This window comes from Cynocephalus volans, chromosome 9 (assembly GCF_027409185.1).
Source record: "Cynocephalus volans isolate mCynVol1 chromosome 9, mCynVol1.pri, whole genome shotgun sequence".
In the NCBI taxonomy this organism is placed as follows: domain Eukaryota; kingdom Metazoa; phylum Chordata; class Mammalia; order Dermoptera; family Cynocephalidae; genus Cynocephalus; species Cynocephalus volans.
In genome coordinates, this window is record NC_084468.1 from 137,883,669 (window position 1) to 137,901,297 (window position 17,629).

Here is a 17,629-nt window from a genome sequence, read left to right on the forward strand (position 1 = left end):
CGTGGAAAGTCAAATGATTCAGAATACTCACTCTGCTAGCAAGCAAACTGTGCCCAAGGTAAATCCACGCTGAAGTTTGCAGAGGTTACACTCTGTACCAATGAGAACCTAGAGAGAAGTACAAGAGGGCTGATTGGGTGGTGCAGGGTAAGCCGATACACAAAAGGCAGTGGTAGAACATCTGGGAAGCCCAGTCATATCACCCATCTAAGGTCAAACCTCCGTGCTTCTCAGACTGCTTTTTCGCCATGAGTGGGTGTACTTTTTTAGGAAACAACCTCGGGTGAGTATTTACCTCTATTCTAAGTGGGGTTAGGCTCTTGGAAGTGCCAATTATGAACATTTTAATTGCTGGATTTAGAGAGTATTGGAAACTGTCACCTTTTGTTTAATAATATACTCTAAACAAAATGAGCGATAAGCAAATTTCAATCACAAATATTGTTAAACTGTGTTTTCTCAAACTCTATTTTTTCTTCTAATTTATTAAATCTGTAGATATGCTTTTAAAAAACTGTCTGTAGAAGGCAGTGAAAAAGATAAATCACAAACCGGTGTGAACAGAGCCAGCAAAGGAGGACTGATCTATGGGAACTACCTGCACGTAAGTCCTCAGGGTCTTCACAGGGCTTAGCTTGCATGGTTAAGCACTAAATTCTGCTCAGTAACATTTTCATGTTTTGCTTTGTTTTTCTCAGTCAACAGTAGCTTTCTGGACCTGAGGATATCCATATTAATACAAATTAATGCTATTTAAACTTTCTTTAAAACAATTCATGAGTCTCAGGTGAAAATTCTCGGCTCCGGCAGAGGTAGTACAGTAAAAGCAAAGGAACCAGAATCTGGGCAGAAGATTATAAATAAGAATAGTGTAGATCACTGGCAGGCATTGCACAATTTGTATAAATATGACACGGTCAATAAGCCAGCCTATATGTAAATGCACCTCAAACAACTTCTTTTTTAAGTCCCTTATCATAAAGTAGAGGTGTTAAAGGGACACTGTGAATTTTCTTGAAATCATAAGTCAATAAAAGAGAGAGATTAACAAATGAGATTTTCTGAGATTATTCTGGGCTAAATTTAAGCCTGTTTGTCTTCTTTTTTTTTTCAAGAAGCAAGGAGATAAGCAAAATGCTTTCATCGATGGGTTTCTCAGGACAAACTGATAAAGAATGTTGTGATCTTAGAATAGACTCTTTAGGGTCTTTAGGGGAATAAATGGCAGCCAAGCAAGTTTTCAAGCTTTTGTCATGTTCGTTTAATAAGATAGAAAGAATATGACTTCTCAAATATTATGATAGTATTTATGATAACATCTTTCCAAAAATATTTTTCCTGAGAAGAATAAAAATCATAAATTCAACTCACTCTTTATGAGGAGACTCATTCATTGTTTAAAAGAAAACAGATTGGTTTCTGAGAATTGGGGACTCTGGGGGACCTTTTCCAGTATTGTATTCGACTTCTTAAAGTTGGTAAAAAACCAAGTTCTGCAATTTCAAAATCAATCTTTCTATTTTTCATTTAAAGTTGGAAAAAGTTTTAAATGCACAAGAACTTCAAAGTGAAATAAAAGGAAATAAAATCCATGATGAACATCTTTTTATCATAACTCATCAAGGTAAGTTGCACAAAAGGTTGAACGATAACTATTCCAAAGGCATTTCTCATCAATAATGAGGAAAGCAGCATTCTTTTAACCATGATATGGTGAAAGATCAAGGAATTATCCTTGCCAAATAAATTCTCATAGGACCCATTTCTGGAATTTATAACAGTTTTCTTTATGTTACTTCACTGCTAACTGGGTCAAGTAAGATGTTAACTTTGTCTTTAATTCCAAGGGGACTGGTCATCTCTTGGAATTTCACAAAGAATTTGCAAGCTAAGATGTTACTGTTTCTCAACTGGGAACACTAAAAAAACTGTTTTCAAGAAATAGATCAGTTAAATTTATTGTATATTTATGTAATCCTATAAAAATTTAGTGCTAAACAAAAATGTAAATATTGTCTAAAATGTATGTCTCCAGATTTTTAACTTCTGGGTGGTGGTTTTTAGAAGTTTAGAAGATCCCTGAATTCCAAAATTTTGTGCAAATTTTCATGAATATGTATTTTAAAAAGGTCTGTGACCCCAAAATATTAAGAACATTTACCCTAAGGCCTTTCTAGGCTGTCTGTGCTGTAATACTGTTCTCTGGCTGACCGGGACCCGGTAGCTCATGCTGGTCAGTGCCCCTCATCTGGACATGTTCACCTTTCCTACCAGTTCTTTCTGTCCTTTCTTCAAATGGGCTCTTGCCTCACTGACTGGTTAAAATGATAAATTCCCTACAACTGAATTGATGTGTTACTTCTCCTGTTTTTACATTTTTATTGGTAGCTATACCAAGGCAAAATCAATCAGAGAGAAATCATGGAATAGTAGTACCAATTAAGAATCTCATCTCAACCATTATGAATTGGGTGACCTTTGGTCAAGTCACTTAGGTCTCTGGACCTTCACTTCCTCATCTGTAAAATGGAGAGAATTATTGTATGTTCTCACAGAGTTCTTGTGAAGATGGAATGAGATAATGTGCATGAATCAATTAGACCAAAGTATAGCACATACTTAGCATGCTACAAATGGAAGCTATCATTCGATAGAGACTCTTTCCTTCCATTCTTTAGTGACAGCATGTAGGCAGTGGGTCATAGGACTAGCTACCTAAGATTAAATCTGAAAAAGATATGCATAAACTGATCAACAAATATTTGATTTGCTCTTTGTCCAAATATGAAAGTTAGATCCCCAAAAGTCTCCTTAAATGTAATTTAAAATTATGCTTGGATTTCCCTAATCAGTACAGAAACATAGCCTTTACCCATATGACAGAACCAAATAGAATGCACTAGAGTTCTCTAAGATTATTGACTTTCTATGCTCATGTAATTATTACATTGGCTATTTAATTTACCCATATAAAGTAACCACCCAGTGTTTACCTCATACCAAACACTGTGCCAGGTACTGAGAGAAGATAGATGAAAATGACAAAGTTCTTAGTTTCTAGGGGCTTAAAATACTATGGGAAGGAAAGCTAATGAGGAGGACCATTTATGCTTGCCATGAATAGTCTAGTAACACAAAGGATTAAAAATATCTATCCATGCCTATCATAGTGCTTAAGTAGTCTTAAGATTTTGAATCCTAGGCTTCCACTTGAAGATGAGAAACTGTTAGACCATTTCACAAATGAGTGAAGTTAAGGAAAATTTTTTCACCCCGATTGACGTTGTTAGTAATTTCAGATAGGTTGATTCCAACTCTGATTCTTCCAATACGCCATGCTATATCACTTTTCTTTAATGGCAGTTTTATTGTTTGACGAGAAAGGAAAAAGGAGAAAGGAAACTCACAGTAAAGGGCCTTGCCCAAATCTTTCAACAGGAATGCTGTGGCAGAATTAGGTTTAAATAAATAGCCTTGGTCTCAAATGAGTATTCTGAAAGAATTATACTGGATAATGCTCAATAAATTGCAATAGAGGTGCCCCTGGGAATTACTTGTGAGATACATATGAAGTTTTGCCATTATTGTTTTACCACGAACAGCTGGCCACTTTCCCATTTGTCCCGAGCCCATGAGTTGCTAGGTTTTCACAAATAAAAACATACAAACAAACAAAACAGTGCATTTTAAGTTACTTAGCTTTAAAATTTTGAGATCTTAAAACCCCACATTTTTTCATTTATGTTAGTGAACTCTCATATTAATTTCTCAGTTTATAGTTAAAGTTGATCACCACTTCTGCTTCCCCACACACGTCCAGCTTCCATATAGGAAGTCAGAATTGGGTTATGTGTTCTAGTCTAAAAGACCTAAACAATTTGTTCGTTGAGAGGAAACAGTGTAACAATAATAAATATAAAAGTGTATGGGTAACTGGTGTACTAAAACATTCAGCGAAAAGAGGCTATTGTAACTTTAACACTAATATTTATTTCTAGCATAAAACAGGACTATATTTACATTTATTGATTTTAATATTACATTTTTATTTTTCTTTCAGTATTTTAACCATGTCTTTCAATTATGATCAGAGAGGTTCCCATAACTTTCCAACTGACAATGATTTTCTTATTACAGCTTATGAACTCTGGTTTAAGCAAATCCTCTGGGAATTAGATTCTGTTCGAGAGCTCTTTCAGAATGGCCATGTAAGTTGTTATGTCACTATACTGGCTTTAAAACAGGGATAAAATTGAGAGAAATGCATTGTCGATTATAGTTTATTTTGCATCATCTAGAAATCAGAATTGATTGCTCAGTGCTTTATTTCTCAATCTTCAGGTCAGAGATGAAAGGAATATGCTTAAGGTTGTTACTCGGATGCATCGAGTGGCAGTGATCCTTAAACTACTAGTGCAGCAGTTTTCCATTCTGGATACAATGACAGCCTTGGACTTCAATGACTTCAGGTGTGTACCTGTGGCATTTAAAAAAAATGCAGTGGGGTTTACCTTCTCATTCTGGTGAAGTGAAAGGAGAATTGTGTCTTGTGTGACAGGAATCTGTTCTACTGACACTTTGTCACTAATAAACACTTGAGGATCTTCAATAACAAAGTGTTTGAGAAGTTACTAAAAACATGTCATCACTCAATTTTGCATACAAACATAATACAATGATACTTCAGAATGTTCATGGAAAAATAGAATTAAAAGATAATGTGAGTTTTTCCATGAGATTTTTGAAGATCCCTTGTATAATCAATTAATTTTAGTTCATAGTTGCATGCCCTATTTTTCTCTAAAAAGGATTTTAGACAACTAAGCAAAATGGCTAAAATGACAAGCCTAATGCCAATATCATGCTGAATGGGGAAAAACTAAAGGCTTTTCCCTTAAGAACAGGAACAAGACAAGGACACCCACTGTCACCACTCCTGTTTAACATAGTATTGGAAGTACTAGCCAGAGCAATCAGGTAAGAGAAAGAAATTAAGGGCATCCATATTGGACAAGATGAAGTCAAACTATGCTTGCTTGCAGTTGACATGAGCCTATGTATTGAAAAACCTAAAGACTCTATCGAAGAACTCTTAAAGCTGATTAATAATTTCAGTAATATTGCAGGATATAAAATCAATGCCCCCAAATCAGTTGCATTTATATTCTCCAGTAATGAACTAACATAAAGAGAAATCAAGAAAGTAAGCCCATCTACAGTAGTCACAAAAAAAAAAAACAAGCCTAGGAATCAATTTAACCAAGGACATGAAAGATCTCTACAATGAGAACTACAAATCACTACTGAAAGAAATTAAAGAAGACACAAAAGGTGAAAATACATTCCATGCCCTTGGATTGGAAGAATCAACATTGTGATAATGTCCATACTTCCCAAAGCAATCTACAGATTTAATGCAATCTCCATCAAAATACCAATGACATTCTTCACAGAAATAGAATAAAACAATCCTAAAATTCATATGGAACAACAAAAGACCCCAAATAGGCAAAGCAATCATGAGCAATAAACAAATAAATAAATAAAGCTGGAGGCATAACACTTCCTGACTTTGGACTATACTACAAAGCTATAGTAACCAGAACAGCATGGTACTGGCATAAAAATAGACACTAGGACCAATGGAACAAAGTAGAGAACTTAGAAATCAACCCATGGACTTACAGTCAACTGATCTTTGACAAAGGCACCAAGAACATAATTGGGGAAAAGACTGCCTCTTCAATAAATGGTGTTGGGAAAATGGGACATCCATATACAGAAGAATGAAACTAGACCTGCATCTCTCACCATATACCCAAATCAACTCAAAATGAATTAAGACTTAAGTATGAGACCTGAAACTACAAAACTATAGTGGAAAACATAGGGGAAACACTTCAGGAAATAGGATTGGGCGAAGACATTATGAGTTTGGGTGGTTTGTGGGGTGGGAGTAATAACATTTTTTAATTGTCTGTGCAACATCCTATCTGTTTTACACCAGTAATAAGCAACACAACTGACACAGTAGTCAACAGTCTCCCAACAAAAAAATAAGCCCAGGACCAGATGGCTTCACAGCTTAATTCTACCAAATCATTAAAGAAGACTTAACACCAATCCTTTTCAAGCTATTGCAAAAAATTGAAAAACAGGCCATTCTGCTAAACTCATTCATGAGGCCACCATCACCCTGATATTGAAATCAGACAGAGACACAACTTGTATTATCTCACTGGTGCTCATAATAATAGTTAGTAGTAAGATTAATGATAATATCCAAGAATATAACTTGTGTGAGGGATTAAATCATATGCATAATGAATCTTTTGGCACTGTGGAATAAAAAAAATTGCCCAGTGTCCACTTGCCTTTAACTTAGAAAAAAATTAAATAGACACATATGCAATTACACACACATACGTGCACATATATATGCACATACACAAACACATGTACATATATGCTATTGGTTCAAAATATACTTATGGTAAATTTATATAATACACATAATATATTATATTAAAATGTACGTTACATATATTAAACATATATGAGGCTTCACAACTATACAAGCTTTCCAACTTCAAGTTTATTGACAGCAACAATGTTGCTTAAGTAGCTCATTTTACTTATTTCAATAAGAGCCAAATGGTAAGGTCCAACTCTAGGCAGTTGTGTGTGTCTGTTCTCAGGGATATCTAGAAGAGTAAAACTGACACCCCCACACAATAGAAGAAACTGTTACTGTGATCTACAATGTCAATGCATCTCTTCCTTTCTCTTCTCTTCCCTCCCTACGTTTATTTTCAAAGAGAGTACTTATCTCCAGCATCAGGCTTCCAGAGTTTGCAATTCCGACTACTGGAAAACAAGATAGGTGTTCTTCAGAGTATGAGAGTCCCTTACAACAGAAGACATTATCGTGATAACTTCAGAGGAGAAGATAATGAACTGCTTCTTAAATCTGAGCAGGAAAAATCACTTCTGCAACTAGTGGAGGTATATGCTCTCATATTGTTTCTAAGGTTCAACTCAGTACTTCTTGTTAATTTAGCTTCTGCTAAATCAAAATTTTAAGTGTCATATCAAAGTTGGGTTACATTCATTGTAAATAAGAACAGAAGGAATTTATAAAAATAGTTATACTTGTAAACTCAACTTATTAAAATATTTAAAATATAAAGAACCTTTTTGAGAACTTCAGAAATATTTATATAATCAATTGCATGTTAATATTTAATAACTTCATCCTCTCATTAACAGTTCTTTTAAACATCTTGACTCAGCAACATTTAATTAGCTGATTTTTAGAGTGTAGCTAATTACTCAATGAGCTTTTTTTCTTAAAATGTTTTGTAATTGAAAATTTCTCCTTTTGGGGCATTTTCCTTAATTAAACTAAATTATTAAGAATATACTCTTCACATTTCCCCCCTTTCATATCCAGATTTTTTAGGGGTGTAGGAATCATTAATTCATTTCTTCATAGGTAAATTATTAAATGAGAATTGTATTATCTTGATTTCCTTCACAAAACTTTTTCTTTTGTAAATTAAACTGTTATTTTTGTGAATTGGATGTAGCTAATTAATCCCTGGTTATTCTAAATGTGGAACAAGTTTATATATATAATGCCATATAATGGCTTATAAAGATAGGGAAAGAAAGAATCACAAAGCTAATTTTAAAACTAAATATAGGTTAAATGAGAACCCACAGTGGTGCACAATTGTTTTATTTCTAGATTAAAAAGTCTTGCGGAATCTTAAAACAATTGCGTGGTTAGTTAACTACAAAGTTGCTAAGTATACAATACCCCTGAATTTAGAAGAGATTATATTTTATACACGCCATCATTTCTCTAGCTCCTAAGACATAAGGTATTTGGGGAATAAACCAGCAGGCATCATTAAAACAATATTTAGATATGTTCATTGATTTCTAGAATATAATTGGTATTTCTATAATAATGTATATCTTAAGAAATTAAGAATAAACATTATTAATGATGATTGCCCTAGAGATTAAGAAAATGAAATATATTAATTGCTATTTTATAAACGAAGAAATTGAAAGGAAAGAAAGAATATTTACCAATAAAAATCTTGTAGCACAAACTTCTCAAAGCCTTAAAGATTTTGTGTTTCAAGTTTATAAATGTTAGTTACAATGTATTTTACATATTTTAAATTTTACCATGTATTCACTTAAAAAATAATATTTCCTTAAAGGCATGGCTGGAAAGAACACCAGGTTTAGAGCTACATGGATTTAATTTCTGGGGAAAGTTTGAAAAAAATATCATCAAAGGCCTGGAAGAGGAATTTACAAGGATTCAGGTATTTATGATGCCAGAAGTTAATATAAATTTACTACAACAGAACTACTAGGAATTTCATTTTAACAATTTTTTACAGTGCTCTTAATCTTTCATTTTTCTTATATTCTTTTTCTTTCACAAATGTATTTTCTTGAAATATATTACCTTATTGATTTAATTTTCTTTATGTGCAATAAAAATTATACTAAATTAAGGCATTCATTGCAGGCAAGATTTTGTCTATGATAAATAGCTGAGATTAATAGACTTTTTTCACTTCTACTGAAAATTCCATATTATGATCAATTATAAGCAGAACTAGGCACACAAAGGACTAGCCAAGGTCCTTTTAGCTGTACAACTAAATGCAAGTTGTATTTAACTATACAACTTCCCTTTCACTTTCGTATGTTTGCTGGATCCTTTCTATTGATTCTCAGACAATTTCAATTTTCTTCACTTAAAAAATACCATTGATTCCTTATTTCCCTCAAGTTACCAGGTCTCACATCCTATCTTTGTGACTAAATTTCTTGAAAGAGTTGCTTAAATCCTGTATCTTGAGAGGGTGTATCAGGTAGTGCTTAAAGCATGGACTTTGAAATCACACTGCCTGTGTTCAAATTCCACCTCTACTTCCTAATAACTATGACAGTAAAGAAGTTATGTAACCTCTCTTTGCCTGACTTTTATCATTGGTTAAAAAAATATATATATATATACACATATATATATATTCATATCTACTTCAGAGGACTACTATGAGTATGAAATAAAATTAGTATTTGTAAAGCATTTAGAAAGGTAGTTAGAATAATTATTTCTTTATCTCTCATCTAATCCTCAACCCACTCTGGTATGTCTTCTTGCACCATCATTCATAAATGGCCTCCATGGACGTAAATTCAATGACCACTTTTTAATCTTAATTTTACTTGGCCTCCCAGCAGCATTCAGTACAAATGACTACTTATTTTTTTTCAGCATTCTTTTCGCTTGGATTTGGTACACACCATTATGTCTTCTCTCATTCTCTGGCCCTTATTTCTCTGTCTCCTCTACTAGATCTTATTTCTCTCTCGGGCCAACATATAGTGGGGTTTCACAATGCATTGGCTTAGATCCTTTCTGCTGTATCTCTATATTCTCTCATTAGATGATCTCATTCATACCCATTGCTTTAACAGCTTTAACATCTACTTATTCTCCCCAAATTCTCAAACATTTATCTCTAATTTAGATATTTCCTTAGATTTCAGGTCATATATTTAACACCCTACTTCATATTTCCCCCTGGTCCTCTCAGAAACACACCAATAAAACCAAACTTAGAAAATTTTCCCTTCCATTCACTCTCTTATCAACTTGATTTTCTCTGAGTTAAAGAAGTTTTTCTCCTATAATCCATCTAGTTTGTCACGTCAGACACATATAAGTGTTTTTGGCACCTCTCTCTTCCTCAACCACTTCTTCAAGATATCACCAAATCCTACTAATTTTACTTCTAAATAGCTCTCAGATATCTTTCTTTTGTCTACCAACACCACTCAAATGCAAACTTCCCTTGTTCTTCACCTGCACTAAAGTCATAGTCTCTCACCTATCCTCCCAGTGTGGCTCCATTCCAATTTTTCCTCCAAATTGCAGTTTGAGTCATCTTTTCAAAATGCTTAAAGCCTTTTGATGTCTACCTATTGTTTTCAGGATGAAAGTAAAAACCTCAACATGGTCTATAAGGCTTTTAATGATCTCATGTGGTCCAGCCATACTGAGTTTCTTTTGTTAGCTGGGTTTAGCTCTTTGAATTTACCACCACAGTCTTTTGATGTGTTCTCCTCTGGGCTTGGAATGTGCTTCCCTAGGTAACTCTTCCCCAGGTAACTCTTTCCCATTCTTCAGGTCTTGGCTCAAGGAAAACATCTTTAGAAAGATCTTTTCTGACCCCTTTGTACAAGTCATTATGTCATTAATAGTGCTCCTGTATGAGGTTGCAGCTTAATGCTTGGGTGATTATTTGTTCAATGTCTTATTCTCACCAGATAATAACCTGTATGAGATCAAGGGACTCCATTTTTGCTCACAATCTTATCTCTTTCACCTTAATATGACATTTATTGAATAAATGGATAATTGTCAATAATATGCAAACAGTTTCTTACCACACAGTGTGGTTGTTCTGATGAAATGCAAATAACTGGGTTAACTAATTTGCTCCTGCACAATTAATTTAGTTGTAAGTACAGCATGTGTTATAAGCAAAAAAAATAAGAATTTCCTTAAGCCAATCAATAGATATCAAATGAATAAAATGTAAGAGTGAAAAATAGGTAAGAAACTTTATTTACAGAATGCAATAAAGAATATGGAATTTCAATAAAGTTAACAGTTCTGACTAGGAATTCTTAAGTTTTCCCAAGTGGAATTACTTTACTTCCTGTGTTAAGTAATTGCTGTTTAAAATTAGGTCACTATTAATCATTTCTGGTTACTTCCAATTTTGTCCATCAGGGTCAATTTCTCATAATATTTATGAAGAGAATATTTGAAATTAACAAATCATTTAAAGTTAAATGAAAGTATAGAACCAGTGAGTATGTGGACAGTTCCTTCTTGTGACATAATTTCCGAATTATACATTAGATGATTTGGTAAATACTCCAAGTACACTGTTTCTGCAACTGCGAGTCTCTTTCTCATAGGCAAAGTTTTCTAAAATAGGAATCCAGTATTTTGGGGGAAATATTAATGCAGCATTTTTCCTAAAGGCTAACGAAGAGTCAGAGGAAAAAGAGGAACAGATGGCTGAATTTCAGAAACAAAAAGAGGTGTTACTATCCTTATTTGATGAGAAACGTCATGAACATCTCCTTAGTAAAGGTAGATATTTTTATTCTAAGGATCCCTGGAATGTATGAGTATGAGATTAAAATATAATTTTATAAGACGATCAAGCTTTACTTGGGGGAAATTCAATAAAAATTGATAATTTACCTATGGAAACAAGAATTGGGTAAATATTATCTATGATAATTCTATGTTAACAGGTTTCTATGCCCAATTTATTTCAAAGACATTGGTAAAATCTTTCATAGTTGTGTCAGATATGAGGAAGTTAACTCACAGCCTAAAAGGGGCAGATATAAAGACAAATCATTGTAATTATAAATACTATGATAGAGGTAAAAGAAGGAAGGAATAACTACTGTGAGAAAAAGTGTGGCTTGGTCGAGGAAATGCGTCCCAGGCCGACCAGGAAAAGCACGCATTTAGACTTTGGTACAACTGATAGAGAGCTATTATTTCCTGACGAATTCATCAGTAATATCAGTACCTTCATTATTTATCTCTTCTCTCTTACCTTTTTAAAACTTTCGTGTCCATTTTGAATTAGAACTTTTATTGTAAAGTATTTCAAAACCTTTCTGAAAATAGGCAGAATAGGCATAAAAATTAATTTTTATAATACCGGTACAAGACATGGTAATACAGAAAATTAGTAGTAGATTTTATAAGCTTTAAGGTTGTTAGCCTCAGTTTTTTTCTTTGTTTTTTTTTAAACTTCGGTAAAGAATAGCAAAATATTATTTTCCTGCAGCTAGGAAGAAAGTCTTCCGTTAGAGCACATGTATGTGATTTTATGTAATTGTTATGCTCCTGAAAGCCAAGTAAACTACTTTTACGTGAATCAGAGAAAAATACTTTCAAATGATGCTTGGAATGAATCTTTTTTAACTTTCTGAAAAGTAATTCATCATACTATTTTACTTGGAAAATATGTTTCATCCTGGAAGTTAAGTATTTTCCATATCAGGTTCTCCTAACATGACATCCAAAGGTTTAGAAAAATTAAAGTATGCATTTTTTTAGTTTGTCTTTTAGAATACAATGTTAAGATAATGTTTTAAATGATAGGTTTCCAAATTCAAGCTAAGGGATAAAAAATTTAAACTAAAACTTACATTGCTTTCTAAACATATAAACTAGTTAATTATTTAAGGTGATGATAGCAAATTAATATATGCCCTAAATTACCTAATAAATTAAAATTTGATATGTATTTTGCAGGTGAAAGACGAATGTCATACAGAGCACTTCAGGGGGCATTGATGATATATTTTTACAGGTAAAAGCAAATCAGAAGAGGGGAGGTGAAAGTTAAAACTAAGGAGTGGGGCCGGCCCCGTGGCTCACTCAGGAGAGTGCAGCACTGATAGTGCTGAGGCCGCGGGTTCGGATCCTATATAGGGATGGCCGGTGCACTCACTGGCTGAGCGTGGTGCAGACCACACTGTGCTGAGGGTTGCGATCCCCTTACCGGTCAAATAAATAAATAAATAAATAAAATTAAGGAGTGAATATGCATAGCATATCACCTATGAGAGCTTATAAATTGCAATCATAGTTTAATATAGTTATTTAGTTATCGGTGAAAACTTAGAAAATAATTATTAGTGATATTTCAAGAGCTTTTTCTTTTTCTTTTAAATAGTAAGGGTATACCTTTATCCCTGTAGCAGATTAATCACATACACACTCAAATTAATCAAATATCCTTTCTTATTAAAATCTGTAAAATATTATGTGACCTTGTGTCGTAACAAGCCAAAGTTTAATCTCAGATACTCCGTCATGAAAGGTGTTTTGTCATTAAACAATGTTGTAGGGTTATTCTTGTTTTATAAAATGAAAATGAATAGATGAACTGAAAACACCTTATTGACTGTTGTTCTATTTATTCAGCAATTTCAAGTAAAGTTGTTTTCAGTGTCTCAAATGTTTGAGGCGTTCCTTAAATGTCCACCTACTCTTACTCCATGTGGATGAAGTTCCCATCTTCATGGTTCATGAATTAAATTTGTCAGAACAATGAATAGCACATAAACAGAATGGCTTCAAATACCTATAATTTACAGGATGTCGTACTTCTGTGTGTTTATTATATTTTTTGAATCCTCTCAAATCTTTCTCCAGAATGGCTACATAAACAAGATCTTTTGCATCTTTCCCTAAACAATAAGTAAATGTATGCTAGTCAGGCTTATACGTACTACGTAGAAATGTACTTAGAAAGCTGAAGAATTTGATGAAAAAAGGGAAAGAATACATTAGAGGAAATAAAAAGCAGTCTTTCTTTTTGTGTTTTAATATCTTTGCATAAAAGAAGCTTTTTGACCATTGTTAGCTGTGAAATCTTCTAAGATGGTGTATGTGTCTTCCTTCTAATAAGAATCAATGTAGGTATGACACTGGTCACTTTATATACATTACATAGAAGATTCTAGACTTCAAACAAACACTGCAAGCAGTACTGCCCCCATCTCTGTGATGAAGAAACTGAGATTGAGAGAGTAATCCAAAGGTGTCACAGAACCTAAGAGGCAGAGTTGGCATTTGTTTCCTGGGCGAACTGATTGTAAAACTCAAGTTCTTCCTAACACACTGGATTTGCTTGAGTAGATTTCTTCTTCCTATTGCTTTTTTCTTTAGGGAAGAACCTAGGTTCCAGATCCCTTTTCAGCTGCTGACTTCTCTCATGGACATAGACACACTCATGACCAAATGGAGATGTAAGTCCTTTCCCCCACCCCCATATTCTTTCTCTCCTCATCCTGTTCCTTTGCCCCCTTTCTCCTTCTATAGTGTGAGGCCCTCTCTCCCGTCTCCTTCCTCCTGTGTGAGGGTGAGCTCTTTTATACAAATCAGCTTGGCAGTTACTCTTTCACAGGGCCAGCTTATCTAGTGTGCCCAAGAGGCACAGTGCCCAAGTGGCACGGTGCCTAGGGCCCACCATACTTTTGGGTGTTGCTCATGAATATGTTTTGATTTATTTGATCAGAAGAAAAAATGAACTTTAGGTCAAAGAAAATGTTTTACTATATAGTAGCAATATATTCATCCTTTTGCCAATGCAGATTTGAAATATAATTTTAATAGTTCTTGTTTCTTTTAAATGAAGGAAGGGACTCATAAAGGCAAAAGTGGCGAGGGTTCATGAAGTCACAGCATGGCCCTGCTCTCTCCTATGGTGTGCATGGGCTAAATGTGACGATAGCTGGAGGAAAGTGCATGTAGCCTGCAGTGTCTGCAGCACCCGGTGGGGTGCTAGGCAACCTGACTGGCTCATCTGGCTCTCACACCTCACATGTGAGCCTTCCCTATGGCTAAGTGATATGGTGTCATCCTTTCCTCAGAAGCAATAATCATTACCATCCTTTGTTTTTAGAACATTGTGGAACTAATGGAGTAAATTTGTGTGTTTGCCTAGACAACCACGTGTGCATGGTGCACAGAATGCTGGGCAGCAAAGCTGGTACTGGTGGGTCCTCAGGCTACCAATATCTGCGCTCAACTGTGAGGTAGGTGAGGGAAATCCTCCTTTTCATCTTGGTGTAGGTCACTAATTCTTTGTTTCTCTATATACGTACATTATCAAGGAAAAGCTATTTATACTTGCTCTTGTCTGAACTGCTAACAGCACATTTGTAGTTAGATTATTATATTCCACTGGACCCTTTGGAAATAACTGATAAAATTTTTAATCATAGAACTTCATTATTTTGATCCTGTGACAAAAAAAGGGGCACAGTACTTTTTGCATGACTTGTGAGGCCATGAAAGAGTTAACAGTATTAGGCAGAAAAGTCTTCAACCCATTCTGGCTCAAGTTTTGACTAGATTAAAATTTTTCTCATTAATTCCACTAATGTCTTCTTGGCTAGATGAATGACATGGCTAAAGTAGTTTCTGATTTCCCAATGTGACTCTATTTTATATCATAAAACTAATTCCATCTGCTCCAAAGGCTGCCCTTTTCATAGTGTTTACAAGGAAAGAGGTGAACATTTATTGAGGGTGTAAAACATGCTAGGAAATTTTCTAAGGCATTTACATTTTTATTTTATTTAATATTCACAGTATTATAAATAGATGAATAGATAGATATGCCAGGAACCTGGCAAACTTACATGGTCTGTAGGAAAAGAAGAATCAGCTCAAGACTAAATTAGATACTCACGTTTAGTCCCCCAAATTCTTTAAATGCATTGCTTTTATCCCTACTCTTACTACCAGATTGGCTCATTTATGAAGCACACAGGTTCAAATTTTTACCATTTTTACACATTTTCACTTTCTCTAGGAATCAATTCTGTAAGCATGAGTTAATGATTGTACACAGTGAGCACACACAGCAGTGTGTGGGAGGAACAAAGACCACAATCAGCATTTCTACTGTGTCGTTATCTCATTGAATCTTCCCAAAGGCCTGGCCAGTGGAAGGAAGTATAGCTTTCATTTCACAGAGTTACAAACGGGGGCACTGAGGTTTAAACAACTTGTCCAAGATCCCACAGGTTGTAGGTGACAGAACAAGGATTTGAACCCAGATTTATTTGACTTTAAAGGCAATAATGTTCTTCCTCTATAAAACTTCAATAGTTAAAATAGTTGATGAATAAACACAAAAGCTATTTTAATGTTAAAACCACTCTTATAGACATTTATTATGACTCTAAGATGGTATTCCAATTTATTAATCCCTTCATGGCAGTTGCTTGCAGCTACTTTGCAGTTGGAAAATATATTTCAATGAGTGACTAAAAACTCATGTGCCTTAAATATATTACTTTGCATACCATCCTTTAGAAGAAAGAAATGAGAACACACCTTTGTCATTAGAAAGGTAGTGTGACAAGAATAAGACTCTGGATTTTTATCTGGACCAACCAAAACACAAAATACTGTTTTATGGGCATAAACTTTGAATAGGAAATAAAAACTAAGCAGTCTTAAAGCTAATACTACATAATATCCAATATAATATATATATGATACAATATATAATATATAAAGTAATATAATTGCAATATTGAATACTAATTATTTATGGAAAATATTATCTGGTAAATGAAATTGGTATGGAAAATTTTAAATATTTCATGTTAACAAATCTAAAACATCTGCATAAATGTGTTTTTCCAGTGACAGGTACAAGGTGTTTGTAGACCTATTTAACCTTTCAACATACCTGGTTCCCCGACACTGGATACCAAAGATGAACCCCATCATTCACAAATTCCTTTACACGGCTGAATACTGCGATAGCTCCTACTTCAGCAGTGATGAATCTGAATAAAATCATCTGCGAAATCTATGAAGAACATTGATTTCTCAGTCTGTTTTTGATTTTCTATGAATTTTCATGAGTATACAAAGAGTCTTAATGTAATGTATGTACATACATAGTTCAGTCCTGGGTTGTTCTGATTCAATTCTGAAAATAATTTTATTACCTTTTATGATGTTAAGATGATATCAGATTGAGCATTATGATGAGAAATAACTATTAAATCTTAACATTGTACATAAGGTATTTTCCTATTTAAAATAAAATTTCCTGATACTTACCTTAATGTAGCTACTCAATGTAATCATTATCTCATTGTTTCATACTTTATAAGCTTGTCAACTTCACTTATTTCAAATATTTTATACAATAAACCATGTCATTCTGCACAGACTTAATTAAACAAAATTTTTATAAATAGTAAAATTTGTCTTTTGCCGTGTATTGTTTTTGAAACATTGCTTGTATTTGTTAGGAATCTTGATGTCCAATGACAGAAATCTATCTGAATCTTGATTAGAGGGGATTTATTGGATAATTACTCCACTAGCTCATAGAATTCAAAGAAGCATTGTCCAACAAACCTTAAAAGAGAGCCCAGGAACTCTGATGCCACAGGCACTGGATCCAATTCCTGGAATAATATATTTCTGGGAAACTATGAGGATCCTTTTTGTCTCGGTAACGTTATTCTTTCCTGTCATAGTCAAGCTTCTTCCTCTGGCTGGGCCCCAGCTTCCAGAACCTTTGGGCTCACAGAAGGGCAAAGGTGCTCTTTTCCCCAGTTTTAATGCTTGTGGTCTCAGAGGTAGAGTCAACTTTACTGCATGGCAGAATTGAGGTAGGAACAAGTTCCCTCAAAGAAGGATAGTCTTTCCAGAGGAAGGGACACGTAAACAGACTAACAGCGATCCAGTTCATTTCTAATTAAAAGTATTAGACTAAGAGTTTAGATCAGACATGAGTTTTATTCTTCTTTTTCTAGCTTGGCCAGGATATTGGTAATACTTAGTTAAGTTTCTTTTATGGGAAGGAGTACATAATATTATCAAATGAATCTAAAGAGTACATCAACCTTGACCTAGAGTGATTATAGCTAGCAAGCAGTAAGTTATTGATTTTAATTACAAGTTTTTTCTTATAAGAATCATATCATCTAGCTTGTCTCTAAATTACAT

The 17,629-nt window shown here is 34.1% G+C and overlaps 1 protein-coding gene across 1 annotated transcript; it reads left to right on the top strand.

Moving 5' to 3' along the window:
- Positions 1 to 248: 248 nt before the first annotated feature.
- On the top strand, positions 249 to 16,460 carry TDO2 (tryptophan 2,3-dioxygenase). Its single transcript, XM_063108525.1, has 12 exons — positions 249 to 283; positions 499 to 604; positions 1,534 to 1,624; positions 4,138 to 4,208; positions 4,342 to 4,469; positions 6,819 to 7,005; positions 8,238 to 8,345; positions 11,092 to 11,203; positions 12,392 to 12,449; positions 13,814 to 13,893; positions 14,592 to 14,682; positions 16,307 to 16,460. Exons 1-12 carry the CDS (start codon positions 249 to 251, stop codon positions 16,458 to 16,460), a joined length of 1,221 nt encoding a protein of 406 aa, XP_062964595.1.
- Positions 16,461 to 17,629: the final 1,169 nt, after the last annotated feature.